The 23431-nt window shown below is 37.9% G+C and overlaps 1 protein-coding gene across 1 annotated transcript in view; it reads left to right on the top strand.

Annotated features, from left to right (window-relative positions):
• Positions 1-23431, top strand: part of COL24A1 (collagen type XXIV alpha 1 chain) — a 318617-nt gene that overhangs the window by 21258 nt on the left and 273928 nt on the right. Inside the window, exons 3-5 of the mRNA XM_054721397.1 lie at positions 7698-9052; positions 17686-17739; positions 20572-20625. Coding sequence (XP_054577372.1) covers positions 7698-9052; positions 17686-17739; positions 20572-20625 — 1463 coding nt within the window. The remainder of the gene's footprint in view (positions 1-7697; positions 9053-17685; positions 17740-20571; positions 20626-23431) is intronic.

Genomic DNA, 23431 nt, shown 5'->3' with positions numbered 1-23431 from the left:
CTAGAGATTGGCTCTGGAGGACCACCTGCATTCAAATTCTGGCCTTGGGAAAATTGTTTAAATTCTCTGTGACTTCGTTTTCGTAACTGTCCAATGGGGTTAACAATAATGCCTCCCTCCTAGGGTTTTTGCGAGAATTTTGTGGCTTAATACAGTAAAGTTCTGAGACTTGTGCTTGGTACATTGAAAGAATTTAATAAATGCTCCTATTATTCTTATTCTTTAAAAATAATGCAAAACACTGAATAACGTATCTCATTGATAATCAGCCTTGTTTAAATGGTAGCTGATTTCCTTAGTGACACAAACTGGATTGATTTTGTGGTTAGGGCCACTCATGAAACAAGTAACTTATGATAGACAGCTAAGTATTTTCCTGCTATAGTCATTGGCTAAAGTAAATATCTAACTTTAACATCAAATTTGCAATTTGGTGATATTCAGGGCCAGGCCTAAATTAATGTTAACGAGTTTGTCCTGAATAGAAGCCTTTATTTTTCTTTTTTTTCTCCTGTTATCCCTACCCACTTTCATCTGTGCCTTCTATCCTTAAGAGTTCTCTGCTCTCTACTGTCTTTTCTATCAACATTTGCTCAAAGAATTTGCTAAACATATTCACACCAAGATATGAAAACTTAAAACTAGAATAATAATTAAATTTTACCTCCAGTACTAACTCTGATGGCTACCTAGAGAATCTTCCCCATTGTGAGATTTCTGTGGATGAGGGGGGGCGGGGAGGTGATAATCCTGCTGTGATTAATGAGGCTTGCCAAGAGAGATGTAAGGTGGTAGCTGTGAGGCAGCATGGTGGGGGCCAAGATTGTAGACTTTGAAGTCAGACTGATTTGGCTCAAATCTATTTCTACTATTTATCAGCTGTGTGACCTTGACCAAGTTATTTAATCTCTCTGGGCCTCAGATTTTTTAAAATCAAATATTAACTTGAAACCATGAGATATTATAATACCACTTCTGTTTATGGATATCACAAAAAAGAAACAAGGGGGATAAAATGATAAACCTGAAAACTCCATTTGCAGCAAAACCAGGGGACTGAGATAATCTGCACACTCCCAAAATATGCTGAGAAAAGCAGATGATATTGAGTAAAGTGAATAGTACAATGTCAGAAAGCATCAGCAAAACCAGACTTCCTAAAGGTGAGGAGCACGCCCTGAAGAATATAACCTTTAGCCCTTCTACAAAACAGATGCCACAGGACCTGGGGAAGACAGAAGCTTCCCAGAAGGAAGTACAAGAAAGAAGCACAGATAATAGCTAAATGGCTCATGGGTGACAGGTTTCAGAAAATGCAAAAATCTGTCTTGAGGTGAAGGATTTATTCTGAAGTGTGTACCAATGGGAGTAGGTACAGGGGAAGGAGAGTTAGGAGTTGTGAGCAGGGCTGGCTGTAGAAGTCCCCCTGGACTAGGTTTGATTCAGAGAAGAAGATAGGGCTGCATCAGGGAGCCATTTGAGAAGGAAACGGGTAACGCTGAAATGGAGCCTTTAGGTTTTGAGATTTGAAAGGCATGGCCCTTTGGCTTCTCCCCGCAGCATCCTTGTTGGGCTATGAAATACTAAGTAACTACAAGCATTTGGCACAGAATAAACAGAAAGATACAACAAGGTATAATGTAGGTAAAAGCAGCAAAAATTAGAATGCACATATAAAAACATCACCTCTAGGAAGGAAGATCATAAAGCAAAATATAAGAACTCAGAAAAAGGAGGAGATGGCAAGGCATTAAAATGATAGGACTTGTGAGCTTGTAGAACACAGAAAAGAAGTCATAGGGAAAAATACTTTTTATAAAGCAAGATAAAATTGGGAGGAGCACAAAGAGATTCTACATTGTAGGAAACAAAGTACAGATAGAAATGAGAAAATCAAACAAATGGGACTGAAGATAAAGAACATATTTTCAAGGATTACAGCAAAATTATAGATATAGAAGACAGCATTAGAGATTCAACATAATCATAAGAGGAATTTTTGAAGAAAACCACAACTATAAAATAGAACAAATTTTCAAGGATATAATACATGAAAACTTTACTGAAGTAAAAACCAAAACAAAACACAACAAAACTTGAATCTGCACAACAAATGGGAATACTATGTCCCAGGAAACATTTATCCAGAATGGTGAAAATGAAGCCATATCCTAATAAAATCACTGTATTTCAAAAACAGATTAAGAACAGCTCTTTTGGGCATGCTGTTAAAAAAAATCAAGTCAATTAAAAGGAGAAAAAAAAGCTGACTTCCAACTTTTCTATTCTAACATTCAACACCTGAGGATGTAGAATCATATCCACAAGATATTCAAGGAAATAACGTATCAGTAAAGAATTTTTATCTAATGAAACTTAAGGTATGAAGTTGCCAACAAACAATTCTAAAAAGTCAAATACTCAGGAAATATTCCCATAAGCTCTTCTTGAGGAAACTAATAGAGGATAAACTTCAGCAAAGAAGAAATGACTAAGAAAACGACTCCCAAGACTGCCTCTATTTATTAGAAGGCAACGTGGGAACAGAACAGAATATAAATGCCAGGTGAGCTCAGTGTAGGAATGGTATAACCACCAAAAAATAGGAAAAGAGGGAAAAAAGGAAGGAGATTGTGTTTGCTGATTAGCTCATATGTAATAGCTGGGAATTAAATAATATTATCCAAAAATCACAAATCCAACAAAAATACTATAAGAATATTTAACAGTAAAAGGGTAAATACTAAAAAAAGTAATTCTATTGACTAATAGTAGATGGTGAGGGAAAGGGAGAAAAAGGAAACATTGTTCATAGGAAAGAAGAGATATGTCCAAATAAAGAGGGTTAGTGGCATTGTATACATTTGTCATTTTATTTTTATTTATTTTTTATTTTTTTAAATATATTTTATTGATATTTTACAGAGAGGAAGAGAGAGGGATAGAAAGTTAGAAACATCGATGAGAGAGAAACATCGATTAGCTGCCTTCTGCACACTCCCCACTGGGGATGTGCCCACAACCAAGGTACATGCCCTTGACTGGAATCAAACCTGGGACCCTTGAGTCCACAGGCCGACGCTCTATCCACTGAGCCAAACCGGTTAGGGCAACATTTGTCATTTTAAAGTTAACCCTTATAATAAAAATATAAAACTTTCTAAATCTCAAAAGAACTACCTACAATAACAAAGCAAAAGAAACAAGCACACAGTGAAAGACTTAAAAATTAAAATGGGAAAACAAAGTAAAATGACATTAAATAAATCATCACGTCAATAAATGTAAATAGACTTAATTTTGACATTCAAATTAAGAATTTTAGATTGGGTCACAAAATAAATCAAACTCTTTCATCTTTACCTAAAGCACAGTGTTTCAAAGTAGGTGAAAATAAAAGTATGGACAAAGATATATCAGACAAATGCAAACAAAAAGAAAGTTGAGAAAAGGGGGCTTCGTCTTACTACCAGGTAAGGTAGAAATTATATTAAAAATATTATAAACCACACATCAGTTCTTTTATAGTTCCCAAAGGTGCAATACCCAATGAATAAATGGCTATATTTTCATAATATTAATAAATGCATTAAGATTCTATATTCATCAATATTCAAAAAGCTATGACCACATGAAATAAAAGGCGAGATATGCAAGTGGTAAGGGACTTTCTTTACCTCTTAGTACATGACAGATTTTAATTGTATAAAAATAAATAAGGATATAAAGGATATAAATAATAAACAGTGATGTTCACCTAACTGATATTAAATTCTATACCCTGAAATACTTTTGTAAGTGCTTATCAAACACCATTTATTATGCTGTTTCAAAAATAGAAAGTGCAGATTAGATACTATTATCACAATGCTATTAAGTTAGAAAACAAACAAAAAAAACCTTCTAACTGGAAATTTTCATTTTTAATTAAATCATTTGGGCCAATGGGAAAATACACGTAAAAGTTACATAGTGTCTAGAAAAACAACAAAAATGAAAATACTACATATCAAAATCTTTAGGATACATCTAAAGCAATACTCTGATTTATAGTTTCAATGCTATAAATAAAGAATTAAGTACTCATCTTCAGAAATTAGAAAAAGAATAAAATAAACCAAAACAAAATAAGCTAATTAATGAATATAAATTCATACATTAATTAATGATATAGAAAAAATATAGATATAATTATACTGGCTTAAGAACAAAGATAGCAAAATATCCAATGCTGGAAAATTATATAGAGACCACAGAAATAGGAAAACTAAAGGAATTATTAGGGAATATTACATGAAGATAATCTGGGTAATATATTTGAAAGCCTAGAAGAAAGTTATTACTTCATAGAAAAATATAAATTTCTAAAATTAATTCAAGGTGCAGTTGAAAATTAGAATAAATCAATTAACATTAAATTGGGAAAGTGAAGAGCTCTCAATGAAAATGCCAACATAAGTTTGGTTTTATCTAACTTTTGAGAAAAAAAAGATAATTGTAAAGGTATTTAAACTTCTATGTCACAGAAAACAATTAAACTTTAATGTTGTAGTTTGATAAAGATAGTACAATAAGAGTAAAACCACAGACCAGTTGTAGCTCATAAATATTGATACAATGATTCTACTTAAGTTTTTCTTCAAGAATCATAGAAATGTACACTTGAAAGCTATGTAATCTTATTAACCAATGTTACCCCAATAAATTTAATTAAAAATAAGTAAGTAAATAAACAAATAAATATAAAGAAGAAAGAGAATGGTAGCAAATATAGCAACATATTAACATTTAATCTAGGTGCTGCATATAGAGATTATCTATAATATAAAAGTGTAATATGCAAATCGACCAAATGGCCAAATAGTGGAATGACCTTCTGGACGACCATGCTATGACACCCATTGGCGCCAGGCCAGCCAAGGCAGGTGTGATGCAATTGGTCAGGGGGCCCCACCATCGCCCCACAGAGGGAGGCCCAGGCCACTGGCCAGCAGGGCGATCAATGGGGGGGGTTCCGTGATGCCCCAAAGAGGGAGGCCCAGGCTACCCAGCAGCGGCACTGCGGCTGGTGGGCGGGGCCTCCCTCTGCAGGTACAATCGATCGATCACAGGGCTCCTGGACTGCAAGAGGGTGCAGGTTGGGCTGAGTGCCCCCCCCCCCCCAGTGCACAAATTTTGTGCACTGGGCCTCTAGTACATAAATATTTTTGAATGTTTGAAATATTTCCCAATGTATTTAAAAAACCATATCTCTATTACAAAAATCCTCAACATGCTCAATAAAATATTTGGCAATATTAAAAAAATATGTTCTAAAGTTTTAAAATTATACTCTTTCCAGAAATATTTTCTTTTAATAGAATCAGAAATTTGAGGTAATAGGTAGCAGGGGTTTTGTTAAATGCAAGGAGAGGTTTTCTTTGGGTAAGGAGCAACCCTTGATATCATACCACATAAGTGTGACTCTTCCTTTGTGTAACAATAGCCTATCTGGCATCATTCACATACTTCCTGATTATATATACTTTAAGCACTGTGATTTTTACAGTAGCAGTGTTTCCTCCATAGTTTACTTCTCACATTGAGATACACATACCCTTTGAGGCAGGTCGCATTGGGCAAGAGTACCCAAAATCACAGACTAAGTATGGCATATGTTTCAGAATATACATTTTTATTGAAGATTGGGGATGGGACTAGTTAACTCTGGTAATTTATGTTTTATGTTAAAATAAGCATAGCCATATTATGAAGTAAAATTAAAGTTTTTCATAAATATAATTATAAAAACATGAGAAGTCAAAGTTGTGTGTGTGTGTGTGTGTGTGTGTGTGTGTGTGTGTGTATTATGGGGCCTCTTTACAATATTCCCCCAAATCCCAGGAGAAGCATATAATTCTAAACTGCTGTTAGGAATATTTTGGTGGAAAAGTTTGAGAGACACTCTCATTCAATATCTTAGATACTGATTTTTGTATCTTAAATACAAACATTTATAACATTTAAAACTATTATTAGATTACAACTATTTTATAAATAAGTTCTAATTTAAAACACTTGTGTGTTTTGTAAAGCACTCTAATGAGAAAACACTAATTGTATTGCTAGATTATGCAAGAGGGATATTCAATAATTATTTCATTGTTGTAGATAGTTGTTGGACTTGGCTGTGACATTTGCCATTATGTTTGCTGTTTGTAATAATCATAAATTATCAAATAGCTCCTAATTTCCTGTAAAAGAAAAACTAAGATGATGTACAAAGTTCCTGGATAATCTTTAAAGACTTTTATTTTTTCCTTACTTATCATAGTTATGAATTAATAATTATTTCACATTTCTTGGAGATGATTATATATGTACAAAGATACAGATGGTGGATTTATTGCCCAAAAAATAATAAAGATCATATGGCTGAAAAAGCTGTTCTATATCTTTAAAAAAGGATTAATTATGCTTTACAAATGATATTTAATTTTATAGGACTCTAGAGATAAATATTACATGTGATTAGATTTCTGGTGGGGAAAATTCATTCATTCAGAAATTATAGAACTGTTTGCAAGGCAGGTATAGTAGATCTCCAATAATGAATCAGACAGAGAGAATCTGTCTTACCAGAGTTTGTAATAGATAAGGGAGGTAAGCAATATACAATTAGTAATATTATATAAAAGATAAATCAGGAAAAATCCCTAATCACATAAAATCCATATTATAAAAAATTATATTATATCATAAATATTGAAAAAGGGTCTACAGATTGTATGAAAATTACTGTGGAGGACTGAGGAAAAAATGGGAGAGAAACCTGGAGGGAAAAAGAAAGTATGGTGATCACAAGCAATAGAAACTTAAGTTCACTTGTCTAGGAGATATCAAGGTGACTGAATACTTTATGTGTAACATACACTTAAGGTATTAGGCATAGGGAGAAGTGTTATGTGACTTGTAAATTCCCAGGTGGTTAGAAGGGAAAATGGCTTGAAAAATTATAGTTCAAAGGATTTTGTGAATTTAATTTATTAACTGGTTTTCAAATTACAAATTTCTTTTTGTATATTCCTATTTAACATGGAAGTCGTCAAATTCTAAGTTCTAAATTAAAGAAATAAATGACATCTGGGAATCTTTGAGCATGTATATTCATTGGTGTAACAGATAAGATTCCTAATTGATTGGGAAAATGAGAGAACACTTATTTATTAATTAAATTTCAGGTTTAGGGATATTGAGATGTGTGTTTGCATGTGTGTGTGTGTGTGTGTGTGTGCATTTTTCAAATTACCTATATATATAAAAGGCTAATATGCAAAGTGTCCCATCGGGAGTTTGACTGGGAGACCAGGAGTTCAATCGCTCGCTATAACATATGCTGACCACTAGGGGGCGGCATGGAGCAAAGGAAGGCCCCGGCCGGCAACTGGAAGGCCCCAATCGGACCTGATCGCTGGCGAGGCCTAGGGACCCTACCCATGCATGAATTTCATGCACCGGGCCTCTAGTAGAATATAATGTTTTACTCGCCCTCTTGTATCTCTCATTACCTGGAAATTAGTTATGGATACAAGATGCTTATTTTAGGAATTACTATTGATAATAGACAAAGAAGATTTTCTCATACTCAAACATTTATATGAACACATGAATGCATGAGAGTAAGATTCTTTCTTTTTCTTTCTCTCTTTAATTTCCAGGCATAGATATTCTTCATCAACTAGGCCTTGGAGGCAAAGATGTAAGACACTTATCATCAGTGACTGCTGCACCATCATCATCTACACCACTACCTCAGGGGGTCCATTTAACAGAATCAGGTGTCATTTTAACAAATGATGCTTACATTGAGTCACCTCTCAGGAAAATTTTACCAGTTCACTTAGAACAGCCATTTACACTATTAATTGGGTTACAGTCACATAAAGTAAACAATGCATTTCTCTTCAGCATTAGAAATAAAAATAGACTGCAATTAGGAGTTCAGTTATTACCTAAGAAAGTAGTGGTACACCTTGGAGGAAAGCAGTCTATATTTTTCAGCTATAGTGTTCATGATGAGAGATGGCACTCATTTGCCATCACTATTAGAAACCAACTGGTCTCAATGTTCGTGGAGTGTGGAAAGAAATCTTTTAGCAGAGAGACTCTTTTGGAACTTCAGACCTTTGATTCTAACAGTGTGTTCACCTTAGGAAGTATGAACAATGATTCTGTCCATTTTGAAGGAATAGTATGTCAGTTGGATATTATTCCTACTGCAGAAGCATCTGCCAACTATTGCAGATATATGAAACAGCAGTGCCGCCCTGGGACAAACCTTCTTCATACAACCATCGTACCCGCTAAGATACCAGAAAACGCTCCCTTACCTAAACCATTTGGTGAACATATACTGTCAGGAGACACACTTACCAAAGGCAGAAACACTCCGAATATTATCAGCAATGAATCTGCAATAGCATATACACAACAAGAACACCAGACATCAAGATCTCAGTTAACTTCTCTTCACCCAGGGAATGTCTCTGCTGTGGATCTTGAGAGCCATGGGATTCAGGACAAAGAAATAATCACTGAGGAACATACTCAGACAAATCTCAGCCTGTCAATGACCCATCATCTCCTCAGTGAGGCAAGAACAGATACCCAGGAGAAATTTAGTTCTCTCTCAAATGTGTCCAGCAATTTAACACAACGTAATGATAGAGTAACTGGGCTGATTCTGTTTAAGAAGATACCATCTATTCTTCCACATAAAAAACAAGATACAGTTATTAATGGCAAGAAGGCTATCACGGCAGATCTACAAACTAATGAACTCATGGAACTGCAACAGATTTTAAATACAACCTTGTATAGAGTGACAGATGAGCCGTCTGTGGATAATCACCTTGATCTAAGGAAGGAAAGTGAAATCGATCCTGATGCTACTTATCCCATTGAAAATAGCTATGAAACTGAGCTTTATGACTACTATTACTATGATGAGGATCTTAATACAATGCTCGAAATGGAGAATCTGAGAGGGCCAAAAGGGGACACTGGACCTCCCGTAAGTTGTTTTTTAAATGTTTTAATGTACTAACTTACCATATGTTTCAGAAAGAATTCTCTAGATTGAACAATACAGAACAGATCAGAACTGTCTCCAAAATGTATCTTGGCTACGGTGATTGGATTTTTGGTTGCTATAATACATCCAACCAGAATACAACCCGGGCTCAAATATTGCACTTTTTTTGTGTGTGTGGTTTTTATTGGCAGGCTGTAAAGGTTACTTAATTCTGGTAAAGTGGTGTAAGCTATATGTTTTTCTTGTTCAGTTGAAATTCAACCAGGAATTCAACTGCTAAATATAGACCAGCAACCTTTATTTAAAAACCAAACCAAACCATAAGCTTAATGCATAGTCATGTTAGGAGAAGGATATAAGTTATAGTCGACCAAAGAAAAATATATCAATTTAAAAGCCTTTTAGCACAACAGTGTCAAATGAATTGAAACAGAGTGCAAAATTTGTTTTAGATAATTTTGTAGTGAAATATTGACTGGGAAAAAGAAAACCCTTATCATTCTAAATGTAATATTTTAATTGCCATGAAGAGTAACATATTTCATTTAATCTTTAATGATATAGTCAATTTATACTTATCCTATATAATAAAAGGCTAATATGCAAATCGACCGAACTCGGAATGACCAGTCACTATGACACACACTGACCACCAGGGAGCAGACGCTCAATGCAGAAGCCAGGCTCACAGCTGGCAAGTGCAGCGGAGGTGGTGGGAGCCTCTCCTGCCTCCTCTGCAGCGCTAAGGACCTCTTGGGGGGATGTCTGGGGGGAGTGGGCCTAAGTCAACAGTCGGACATCCCCTTGAGGGGTTCCGGACTGTGAGAGGGCGCAGGCCAAGCTGAGGGACCCACACCCCCACACCCACACCCCAAACCCCATGCACAAATGTCATGCCCCAGGCCTCTAGTGGATTAATAAAAGATCCATCTATTTAAGATAAAAAATAATTTGTCAGCCCATCAATCCATTCAATGGAAAATCCAGCCAAGTCACTTCATAATGTATAAACAAAACTATGAAATAATAGACTGATTATTTGAGCTCTGAAATTCTTTTGTTGTGTAGGTGCAATTACAGATGAACATTTGAAAAATTTTAAAATAATTTGAAACTTATTTAAAGCTATTTAAAATCATAACATTAGAAACATAGTTTTTGCTTTTCATATTTGTACCTTAAATAATCAACCTATATGTCTTAAGAAATTAATTTTTTAATTGCAAGAAGACTAACATATACCTCAAAATATTTATTTGATGAGAATAAAGTTTATGTCATTGGTTTAGTTCCAAAAACCACAGAATGTAGAATGGGAGAAGATGATGCCACTTGCTTAGCTTATGTTTCCTCTGTGGTTATTACTTGAAGTGATTTGTTAGGTATTGAGCAACTCCTATTAGAATGAATGTTTAAAGGTTTTAAAATAAAATCTGAATAATATATTATTATAGAGAAATAAACTCTTCTGAGTTATGACAACTACCAACATAATGGGAAGGTCATATTAAGCAAATGGTTATGGAAACAATTCTTCAGAAAAAGTCAGTATGATGAGATGAACATTAATCTTTTCTATAAAACCCAAAATAGTCATTTCAACATTGGTAAGTGAAACAATAATACTCAACAGATATTTACTTAGTCTCTACTATGGGCAAAGCAGGAACAGAGAGTATGCATAACATAGTCACTGCTCAGAAGGGGCTTAAATTTCAATAATGGGGCAATAAGAAGTACATTTATAACTACATCTCATAGTAAAGTAAAATAAATGCCACTGAGAGATACAAACTAAATGTGTAGGGTAAATACGATCAAAGGTAAGAAACATATTTTTGAGAGTATCTCTATGAAAGTTCACTTAAGGCTGAGCTGTTCAGGATAAGTTCTTGTGGACAAAGTTAGTTATAACCTAGGCTTCAAAGAATAGATATGATTTTGGTAAGTGATAGGGACTAGTATATTTTTATATAGGAAAAAAAGAGCATGATAGCTATCATTTATTGAGTTTTTATCTTGTGGCAGACACTCTGCATACCCTTTCCATTATCTTATCTTAAAACTAGAGGCCCGGTGCACGAAATTCGTGCATGGAGGGGGGTTGTCCCTCAGCCCAGCCTGTACCCTTGCCAATATGGGACCCCTCAAGGGATCGGGCCTAAACGGGCAGTCGGACATCCCTCTCACAATCCAGGACTGCTGGCTCCCAACTGCTTGCCTGCCTGCCTTCCTGATTGCCCCTAACCGCTTCTGCCTGCCAGCCTGATCACCCCCTAACCACTCTGCTGCCAGCCTGTTTGCCCCCAACTTCCCTCCTCTGCTGGCCTGGTCACCCCTAATTGCCCTCTCCTGCAGGGTTGATCACCTCCAACTGCCCTCCCTTGCAGACTTGGTCCCTCTCAACTGCCCTCCCTTGCAGGCCGGGTGCCTCCCAACTGCCCTCTCCTGCTGGCCATCTTGTGGTGGCGATCTTGTGTCCACATGGGGGCAGGATCTTTGACCACATGGGGGCAGCGATATTGTGTATTGCAGTGATGATCAATCTGCAGATTACTCTTTTATTAGATAGGATAGCGGCCTGGTACAGGGGTGGGGGCCAGCTGGTTTGCCCTGAAGGGCATCCTGGATCAGGTGGGGATTCCCTTGGGGTGTGGGGTGGCCTGAGCTAGGGGCCTGTGGTGGTTTGCAGGCCGGCCACGCCCCCTGGCAACCAAAGCAGAGGCCCTGGTATCTGGAATTTATTTTCCTTCTACAATTGAAACTTTGTAGCCTGGAGCGGAGCCAAGCCTGGGGCTCCCTCAGAGGCCGGCAGCCATTTGTGTTGGGGTTATAATTGAAACTTTGTTGCCTTAAGCGGGTGGGCCCGGCCAGGGTGTGCGGAAAGCTTTGCTTCCCCTGTTGCCGGCGGCAACCCTGGCCTGCTCTCTCAAGCTCCATTCTGCTGCCATTTGTTTGAATTTGTTTACCTTCTATAATTGAAATTTTTTAGCTTGAGTGGAGGCTTAGGCCTGGCCAGGGCAGGCAGAAAGCTTGGCTTCCTCTGTTACCTAGGAAACCTTGCTCTCTGTGGCTGTAGCCATCTTGGTTTGGGTTAATTTGCATGCTCGCTCTGATTGGATGGTGGGCGTGGCTTGTGGGTGTGACTTGTGGATGTGTCAGAGGTATGGTCAATTTGCATATTTGTCTATTATTAGATAGGATAACTTTGTAAGGTTGGTATTCTCATTTTTTTAGGTGACTAAACTGAAGTACTGAGAAGTTAATATACTTGCCCATCCCACATTATTAATAACTAGAGGCCTGGTGCACAAAATTTGTGCATGGGGAGGGGGTGTCCCTTAGCCCAGCCTGCACCCTCTCCAATCTGGGACCCCTCGGGGGATGTCCGACTGCCGGTTTAGGCCCAATGGCAGTCGGATATCCCTCTCACAATCCGGGACCGCTAGCTCCTACCTGCTCACCTGCCTGCCTGCCTGATCACCCCCAACTGCCCTCCCCTGCCAGCCTGATTGCCCCCAACTGCCCTCCCCTGCTGGCCTGATCTCTCACAACTGTCCTGCCCTGCGGCAACCCACCTCCTCCACCAGGACCCGCCTCCTCCGCATGTGGGACCCCCAGGCCTTACTGTGCAGAGTGGCCACTGGGCCCTGCCTTTGCTGTACACACAGCCATCTTGTGACAGCTATCTTGTGACAACATGAGATTAGTATTAGTATAGATTGATAGAGCCAGGTTTTCTGCCTCTAAAGCTCAAAGTCTTTTACAATGCTAGGCTGAATAATGTTAGACAAATATAAGACCCAACCTAGATTTCAGGTTGTGGAGAGTTTTGTCAAACTGATAATTCTAACTTCCTCTTCTCAATGGTGAATTTTGTAGGCTTCTAAGCAGACATATTATTAGGAATTCAGTCTGATAGCAGTGTCCAGACAGGAAATTTCTGTTATCTTGATGTTACAAGACTAGAACATTAGGGTGATAGCAGTGAAAATGCAAAAGAAAGGTAGGATTTAAGTGGTATTTTAAAGGAAAGTTCAACTTTGAGAATCCTACTTCAGCATAGTGTAGCAGACTAAAGGTAGATTTTAGAAAGCTAAGGAGAGATTGAATGGTGGTAAAATGATGAACTTTGTAGGGATCGTTCTACTGTTTCTCCACGTGGATGTTACTGTGAAGTCTGAGGGCAGCCTGATTTTCTACTCAGAGGTTACCATTTCTTCCTCTGTATCCCCATGTGGTTATTTCCTTGTCTTTGAAGTTCAATAAGCCTATTGGGTCCTGTGTCAGTTTTTTCTGGTACACTTTGATGTGAAGATTATTTTTATTTATAGTAGAAAAGTCTCCCCTTATGTTTTCAAGCATTTTTCTTTTGCATTTTTTTATGTTCTTCTTCAGGCACACCACTATGCATATGTTGAGTGTCCTTTGTGATGGAAGTATTTATTGTCTTCTCTATAATCATGTTTATCTGCTGCTTTCTTATTTCATTCTGTGTGGATTCAGTTATCTTGCATCCATATTTCTTTATTGTTTTTTGGTTTTTTTTTAGTTCTTTTTCATCAGTTTTTATTGCTTCTGACATGGCTTTCATCTGTAACTAGAGGCCCGGTGCATGAATTCATGCACAGGTGGGGTCTGGCCGTCCCACCCCATTTGAGGCTAATCAGGCTGGCTGTGGGGGGAGGGGAAGCCAGAGGTTGGCCGGCCACCCCCCCCCCCCCCCATCAAACTCGTGGTTGAGGGGACAATTTACATATTAGCCTTTTATTATATAGGATGGCCTCTTTTTGCTCTTTCTTAAGCTCTTCTGGTTCACATTTCATTACCTTGGTTTTATTTTTATCTCATAACTTTTCTTTGAGCTCTCTTTTTAGAGAAAATTGGCATTTCTAAATTCTTTGAATCTATAGTGAACTATATGCCTGAACCCTTTCTCATAGAGAAATTCCTCCCATGAATGTTTTTCCTCCACTTTTAATTTATATTTCTGTCCTCACACTTCCCCTCACCTCAATATCTATGCATAGGGCCCTTTCTGGTTTCTTCCTAGTTATTGGTCATTTTTAAAATAAAGATTATTCTATCTGAGCTGCTATTTGTTTTAGAATAGTATAGGTACATGCAAAAGGAAGTAATGTGGAGTGGTACACAGATTCAAATTTGCTGCCTTAAATACCATCTTATATTTAGTTTGTCCTCTACCAGAAATATATCTCCCCTCATTTCATGTGCAATTTGTTGTGAATCCCTTTGTATCACAGGCTCTCTGAGGAGAAATATGATGATATCTGCTCTTGTCTTTTAGCTCCTAGAAACCTCCTGAGGTTAGGAGATTTGGTTGTAAATCATAAACATGACATGTTCTTCCAGTTAATTTGTACCTTCTTTACTTTTGGCTGTTTGGAACTGGGTCTTTACTGAGTCATGAATTATATCTCCTGCGGGTTTCCCATTCCTTTAAAACTCATCATTGTAGTCAAAGGATTGTTGGAATGAACTTTTAGGACTGATATACTTTTAGACATCTGTAGCCTGTTCAAGGTTTGAGGTCTGAGGAGGGTTTTTGTTTGTTTTTTTGTTTTTGGTCATCTCTCAACATCTTTTCTTACACCAATGTTTCTCAGTATTTGGAAGATAATCTTCATATTTTGTGGTTTGTGGTTGTGGTTCCTTTCTTGTTTCATCGGAGATGATGTTTTCATCTTTTGATATTTTTTTTGTTGTTTTCAGTGGGTTTTGAGGGAGGGAGAGAGGGTAGTTTAAAAAATGTTCTTTCTGCCATCTTTAATGTAAATTCTCTAGTGATTTTTTAAAACATAAATCAGATCATGTCATTTATCTGCCTTATCTCTTCAGTGGCCAAAAAATGAAGCACTTAGAATAAATCAAAGACTCTTTTTCATACCCTGGCTGGTGTGGCTCAGTTGGCTGGGCATTGTCCTGTGCACTGAAAGGTGGAAGGTTTGATTCGTGGTCAGGTCACATGCCTGGGTTTCGGGCAGCAGCCCTGGTCAGGGTGTGCAGGAGGCAGCTGATCAATGTTTCACTCACATCGATGTGATCTGGCCCCTGCTTACCTAAGCAGCCTCATCTTGTTCCATTTTTTCTTACTTTCACTATAGCTTTCTTTCAGTTCTTTAATAAGGCTATTTTTTTGTTTTGTTTTAATCATACCTTTATTCATTTTATCTCTATTTTGTAGATATTATTTTATCCTATTCATCTTTTAGGTCTAATTTAACACTTCCTCAGAGAAGCCTTCTCTGGTACCACAATATAAATTAGATGCATTATGTCACTCTCACTTGGTTGCTCTTTTCTTCTTCTTCATAGCTAAGTAAACTGTATAATTATGTGTTTATCTGTTAATGTGTCTTTTTATCTAGACTGTAAGCTTCAGGAGCACTTGATGCTTACTAATGTTTATTGAGTGAGTAAATGAATTTAAAAAGGAATTTGAGATGCAGAACAAGGAATTTTAGATGCAGAACCTCTAAGATTAATTGACCAGGCATTGCTATCTCTTAGAAGTATTGGTGTAGTGAATAAATTTGTCTTACTGTAATATTACCCTAGTAATAATAATATTATTAGTAATACTAAGTGCTTGCTATGCCTCATAAAACTCTATAGTTTACTGGTTAACTATTATATATCAAACATAGTCACTGGTATTTTATATAAAAATATTTAATGCTCACAATAACCCTGATATTATCAATATTTTAAAGATGAGGAAACTAAGGTTAAGAAAGTGCAATGGACTTGTCCAAGGCCATTTAGCTAGTAAATGATTGAGGCATAATTTGAATCTAGGTTGAATAATTGCAAAACCATTGCTCTTGTAATTGAATTATTCTCTTAATAATCAATAATCTGAAAGATAAAGAGCTTTTTCTAACATGTAACTTTATTTATAGAAAATAATTTATTCTCCTCCAAAAAGTCATGCCATATAAAATTACTTTGCTTCTATGGTCTTTAGAAAGTGCCCATTTATAACCTGGTCTCAAAGATTTGGAAGTGAAAAATTGTGAAGATAAGTTAAAATCTATTTTATCTAGTGCTTATTAAACAACTCAAATATTTTAATCACAATATAAAGTATACTTTTACTCTCCAGTATCTATTATTAAATTCTATGTTAACTGCTTTTATAATATGAATGAATTGCGTTTTCTTTTGTCACAAAGTAGTGTGATAAGGCAATAAACCAAAGTAAGATATTTGTTTTAATTTTCCATTTCATTTTTCATTTTTTAGATCTCATTTTGGGGGATACCAATTCAAATCAACAGCTTTTAACTTCTGATTATAATAGTAGAACCAGAACTAATTTGAAAAGAATTTTAATTTTTAAAAAAGTGAAATTTTTTGGTGGGAGCTAGTAATCTAATAATAGCTCTTAGGACATTTGAATGGCTCCGGAAGGAGAATTTCCTCAGTTTGGGATTGACTATAAATAATACTTCTATCTCTATATTATGAATTGCATGAGAGACTTTTTTTCAAGTTAGGGGGTAGGAAATGGAAAAAACAAAATTTAAAAAAAGCAGACAGTTTAACATATATAAAGAGCATTAGAAAACTGCAAAATGACTATAATATCAATAAAGAAGAAAGTTTCAAAGAGAAAAAAATTCTACATAAAAAGAGGAATATTAGGTCATGCTATTTGCTAATGTTAAAGGTAAAGCTAGTATTTTAGCATTGATATGTCTAATTTTAAAGCTCATACTATTTTTTATTGCAATAATGAATGAATATTTATAAAACGGAAAATGTGTATGCTCCATAGACACCAAGAATAATGCCATTTCAGCAGAGTGTTCAATAACAATGAAATGAATGAACAGATGAATATGTACTAACCACACCCAATTAACATTTATTCTTCCAAAATTGATTCTTAAAGTAAGTAAAAAAGTTGACCTTAAGGCATTATATCAGAAAGCAAAGAAGTAATTTCCTATTTGATACATTTAATCACATCTAAAGAACCCAGAACACTTAAAAATTCTATCAGTTTTTGCTCCCATACTTTGTTTCACAGACCATTTAACTCTATCAGTGACCTCCTGGTATGCTGTGCTTTGTGTAAGGCAGATTTATTGCCAAATATGCTAGAAGTGTCTCATTATAACAGTTTAACACATTACACATGTCTTTAGTATAAGTCTTTTAAAGGAACATAAAATGGTCAGTGCTTTAATTTCTCAAGGCAAGTCTTCTTTTGAAACGTGTTTGGAAAAACCTGTCATTGTTGGTCTCCAAACCCTAAATTGAATTCCTCTTTCAGTAGTAAAAGTAAATTTAGGTAAAAATTCACCCACAAAACTACTAGTTATGGTCCCTGTAAAAAAACAAACACAGCGTCTGTAACCATAAGTCATAGACTTCCTGATGCCATTTCTGGCCAGATTAAAGGGGACACTTGAGTTTCAACTCTCAGCCCTGCTGATTAGGGTTGAGGGGATTCATGTTACTTTGAAATCATCATCAGCTCGTAACTGGGGACTGAAAAAGAGCCCTCAATTGAGAATGTTAATAAAACGTGTGAGAAAAGTTGTGCCTATGATGCCTAATATCTTGGCATTTTGTGTTCCCAGGGTCCACCTGGTCCAGCCGGTATCCCAGGTCCCTCAGGAAAGAGAGGCCCACGGGTGAGTAGATCGGTTCCATTTCCCACATGCTGTTGGAATGAATAATTTTCCAGTACGTTTCTTCCTAGTATTGTACAGTATGTACTTCCTTTGGAAACCTGCCTGGATCTTCAAACTTAGCCGTGCCTTTGCCAATTGGAGAGACGCTTAGGAACACGTGTGGCTTGTTTATCTGAGTATAAACGCCCAGCAAGAGCATTCTCTGTGCACATGCCCAAGAAAGGTGATCAAATTCCTGGATTAGTGGCTGTTCAGGTGCTACTTGCGACGTTACTCTCAGTTATAAAGCGATCTCCTCTGTAGTTGATCGTCCAAGGTGGAGCTCATTTACTTTGGGAAATGAAGAGGAGTGGGCTGCCTTAAAATAGTGCATTCCTGGATTACATAGTGGAAAATACTGGAGCCATTGACTAGAAAAATCACTGTCCTGAGGAAAAACGCGGCCTCAAGGATCAGCGTAGTTTCTGACATTACACAGGTCCAACCAAAGATGCATTGCTCTGTTAGAATTAGTTTCTTTCAAACTGGAAAATAAATTTGGTCTTTTACTGACAGAAATTCTTCAAAGTGCCAGAAAAAGAACCATGACTGTGTGTTACAAAGACAAATGCAAATGCCGTATAGAATCCACTTTCTTTCTAGCCTGATTTTTATCCTACACACAATGTTAAAGAAAAATCACCCTAAATATTACATTAAGTTATCCATGGTCACATCAAACTCTTGTCCATCCGAGGGGAGATGAATGCTCACTGGGCTCCAGCGGTTATTTACTGTTTCTTCTATTTCTCGGCACTTGATGACCTATCACACTCCTCCCAGAATGACTTCTAAAACCTGTTTACTGTCTCCTGCCTGGAAACCATTCCATCCTCCTCCTTCTCTGTCAGGAGATGATGGATCCACTTCTGTGGGGGACCCAGTCCATCTTTGCAAGAATTGTATTCTCTCTCCACTACGAAGACTGTTCTCCCACAGCATGACCTTCAGTTTCTGAATTCCCATCTTTCCTCATGATACAGCACTTTCCTTCCCTAATTTCCATCTTTTTTTTCCCATTTATTTGTCCAACCCTCTTTCCTTTAAGGAGGGAACAGTATTTCTCTTCTCAAGGCTAACAATTACATTTGCGTTCCTAATTTTGTCTCCACTCAGTTATTTAACTTAAAACCTGTGACTGTACATTTCTTCTCTCCATAGGTTTTATTTCATTTGACAATGACCAACAAATTCTCCTTGTTTTTAAAAATCCCAAACTTTCATTGATATTAATTTTTTCTAAAGTTATTGTCCTGGCTCACTTTTGTGCTGCTAAGCTTTGTGAAATAATAGTTTATATCCATTGCTTTTATATCTACAACAACTCATTTGTTACTCCACACAAATTTTTCTATCTACTTTATCAAAATTTATTTTTTGCAGGTTACAAAGGACATGTGTCATGAAATCTAATCTTTTTTCTTTTAATGTTAATCTTATACATATAACTTCAATATTTGCATTGCTGACAGAAATTCTTTAATGCTCTTATTAATTCAGAATTGAAAAGACAGATAAATAAATAATTATTAACTATATGTTATGTGTTAAGTAGATGTATGGCTGAAGAGCACAGGTGGATAGCAAACTTAAATGAATATAGGGAGCCTAGAGATCTGGAAGGCTTTGTGGAGCGAATCTTAGATCATCTACTTGCTGGTTAAGTTTCCTCATTTCTAAGGGCGAGTAAAAATAACCTCCTTGCAGGGTTGTTGTAAGAATTAGAAATAAGAAATATAAAGTATTAATACAGTTATTCGCACATCATTTGTACTCAGTAAATAGAAGCAATTATTAAATTTAAATTAGCAAACATTAATTGAATGGCTAATATGTGCTAAGTACTACATTGATAATATTTAGAACAGTCTCTTTTCAAAGAATTCACAATCCTAGAACTTATCAGCATGCATCATAAGGTAGTTAAAATGGGAATAAAATATTTAAGTAACAGATTGGGACAGTATAAGAAATGTCTCCAAGCAACATATAATTAATTGCAAATGAATTTTACATGCAGCAGTTTCTATGGAAGTTAGTTGGAGAGAGAATCACTTCCTGCTGGTGTAGCCAGGATTTAAAAGTGAGGTGAGAGCTCAAAAAGATTTGGGTAGGTAGGTGTAGGGAACCGATTAAATGAAGTAACTCTTTAAGGCATATATAATAGCATAAGCAAAAACCTAGGTGCACAAAGAGTTAACATGTGTTGAGAGGAGAGTAATAAAACAATTGAACTTTGTTATTTTTAGGCTTCTTACTCTGCAGGGCTTTTAGAAATAGCTCTAAGCCCGTGGTCGTGGTCGGCAAACTGCGGCTCATGAGCCATATGCGGCTCTTTGGCCCCTTGAGTGTGGCTCTTCCACAAAATACCACGGCCTGGGCGAGTCTATTTTGAAGAAGTGGCATTAGAAGAAGTTTAAGTTTAAAAAATTTGGCTCTCAAATGAAATTTCAATCGTTGTACTGTTGATATTTGGCTCTGTTGACTAATGAGTTTGCCAACCACTGCTCTAAGCAATATGGCTGGAGATAGGGTAGGTACCTGAGGGAGGTAAACACCTCAAGGCAATGTTCTGAAGCAAAAGGTAGAAAGGACACTTCTACTCTATAATTAGTGTAGCTCAGACGAAAATATTCAAGTTCTCAGAAAATATAACAGACTTTGTAAAAAAATGAAATATTCATTTTAATGAAATTATAGTTTGTAATATTATTTGAATGTTAGAATAAACACTGCCTGTTATTTATATCTGGATTTATTCTAAGCATGATCTGACTCTTTTACTATTTGCAGGGCATACCAGGACCACATGGAAATCCTGGGTTGCCTGGATTACCAGGTCAAAAGGTGAGTGATTACTAGTGAGTATTACATGATTTTCTTGACATTACAGGTAGTCCTTAACTTCCAGAGCCAATATTGGGACAGTGAGGATCTCTGTTATGCCCAGAGCATGATATTTGATTCTTTAACAGGATTGTCTTAGCTTGGCAGACAGCTAGATTCTTCAAAGGCCCACTGCACTTGAACTCATCTGGTTAGTGGTAAAGTCAGGGATAGGCCTGCTTTGGTATTACAAAGTCTTTATTGTCAAAATATGATGGCAATATGTCAAAACCTTTGAAATATACAGATTAGGATTTGAATGGTTTACCTTAAATCAAGGCCATTTTAATGTGCTAATAAATACTGAGTAAATAAAATATCATTCATGTCCCTGCTCTATACTTCCCTAATATTTTTACTTGAAAAAAGATCTGTGAGGATAATCTTATAGGTAATCGAATTTTTATGAAAACAACTAACCTGAAAGCCTATCTATCACACTGTTATCTATCAGACTACTATCAGGATAGTAGTAGGAGCATAGAAAAGAAGGATATATTCCAGGCTGGTAACCCTGAGAGGAGGTATGGGGATAGAGATCTAACTACATAATATATATGTAAAATTTATATGTATATAAAATAAATCCCATAAAATATATGGGATTAGATAAACATTAGAGTCTTGGTTGCCAGTAACTTAATGAATTTCTTTTTAAGGCCATTAATAATTCCTCTGCTTAATAATGATCACACTCTGAAATATACATGTAACCATATAGAATAGAGGTTAAGGACATAGGTTTTGGAGTCCAAGAGATCTGGGTTCAAGTCATAGCCCTCTTGGTTTGAATAATAGAAGCAAATCACTTGCTTACCTTCTTTAAGCTTCACTTTCCTCTTCTATAAAATGGGAAAGCCTTGGCCTGTGTGGCTCATTTGGTTGGGCGTGTCCATGCACCGAACTGTTACTGGTTCAATTCCCAGTCAGGGCACATGCCCAGATTGCGGGCTCCATCCATTCTTTGTAGCGGGTGTGCAGGAGGCAGCTGATCAATGTTTTGCTGTTACATCAATGTTTTTCTCTTCTTCTCAACTTTCTCTTTCTAAAAAAATCAATAAAAATATGAAATATAAGTAAATAAAAATGGGGAAATTATAGTACAATCCTCATAGGATTGAAGTGAAGGCAAGTTAAATTAATGTGAGTTAAAGCACTTACCATGACATTAATATGCCATGAGTATTATGATTAGCCTACCTAATAAAAGAGTAATATGCAAATTAGCCATCACTCTGTGACAAAAATGGCGGCGCCCATAGACACAAGATGGCGGTGCCCAGTCCTCTCAGGCCTGCAGGAGTCCCCCAGTCCCAGGGAAGGCGCCGCTGAGAGCAGGCAGCGAGCAGCCCAGCCTGTTGGCTGGGAGGCGGCTTTTCCCTCCGGCCAGATCCTCACCTAGCCCTGAACCTGGCCGTGAGTCTGGGAGGCGCCAGTACTGGGCCGGCGTGATCAGCTGCCCACAGAGGCCAGGGCTGTGGGTCTGGGAGGCGCCCACACATAGCCGGCGCGATCAGCTGCAAGCGGAGGCCTGGGCCGTGGGTCTGGGAGGCGCCTGCACACGGCCTGCACGATCAGCTGCCCACCCCGACCCGGGCTGTGGGTCTGGGAGGTGCCTGCACATGCCGGTGCGATCAGCTGCCCGTGGAGGCCCTGGCCCTGGGTCTGGGAGGCGCCCGCACTGGGCTGGCGCCATCAGCTGCCCACGGAGGCCAGGGCTGTGGGTCTGGGAGGCGCCCGCACACGCAGGCACGATCAGCTGCCCGCGGAGGCCCTGGCCCTGGGTCTGGGAGGCAACCGCGCATGGCCGGCGCATTCAGCTGCCCACAGCGGCCTGGGCCTTGGGCCTGTGAGGTACCCGTGCAGGGCCGGTGCCATCTGCTGCCTGTCCCAGCCTGGGCTGTGGGCCTGCAAGACCCAGGAGCTGTCTATACACCTCCCCCCACTCTGAGATCAGCTCCCATTTGCAGCTGGGGGGTGTAGGCCTGGGAGGCAGCCGTGCCCCCCCAAAGCTATTCCCTCCAAGAGGCAGCCTGGGGTGTCAGGCTGCACCCCCATGGAGTGATCCCCCCCACACACTATAGCCTTGGAATGTCCCTTGCCACCAGCCGAGTGATTGGAGATGGGCGGTGATATGTGGGCGATGCTGCCCAGCAAACCTCTCCCATTGGGTAGAAACTTCTGATCAGGTTAGGGAGGTAAATGGGTTTTGTTTAAAATCTTTAGAAACCACAATGGAAATGTCTGAGGTAGGGTTTCACATCGGAAGTAATTTACAACTAATTTCTGAAGGCAAACCGGGACATTGCAGTTACATTACTGGAGAGTACCCCGAGGTCCGGAGGTTGGCTCTGCAGTGGCGGTGCAGAGTGCTCCCCACCCTGGTTCCTCAGCACCTTGGGCAGGGCTTGAGCCCACCCAGGAAGGCCTTTTCCCCTACAGTTTTCACCAAGGCAGGGAGATTTTGTAGACATGAATAAGAAGTGCCCACGCACAAGTCCTGAAGATGCTGGGGCCGGAAGAAATGAAAAGAGCAAAACCAGAAACACCACCGATCCCATCATAGATCATCTTTTTCTTCAGATGACTGTGTGTTTCCCTCTTCTTCGTCTTCTGGAAGCAAGACAGATTCAAGTACTGATGATTCTACCAATGGAAAAGTTAAGAGAAAGAGAGGACAGAAAAGGAATAAAAGGAAAAAAGAAAGAAAAGACAAAAGTTGAAACATCAAGAAGAAGTAAGAAGGAAAAAAGGAAGAAACAACCAC

Source organism: Eptesicus fuscus, chromosome 9, assembly GCF_027574615.1.
Source record: "Eptesicus fuscus isolate TK198812 chromosome 9, DD_ASM_mEF_20220401, whole genome shotgun sequence".
NCBI lineage: Eukaryota > Metazoa > Chordata > Mammalia > Chiroptera > Vespertilionidae > Eptesicus > Eptesicus fuscus.
Note: the sequence above shows the minus strand (reverse complement) of the source record. Positions and strands in the feature narration are given on the sequence as shown.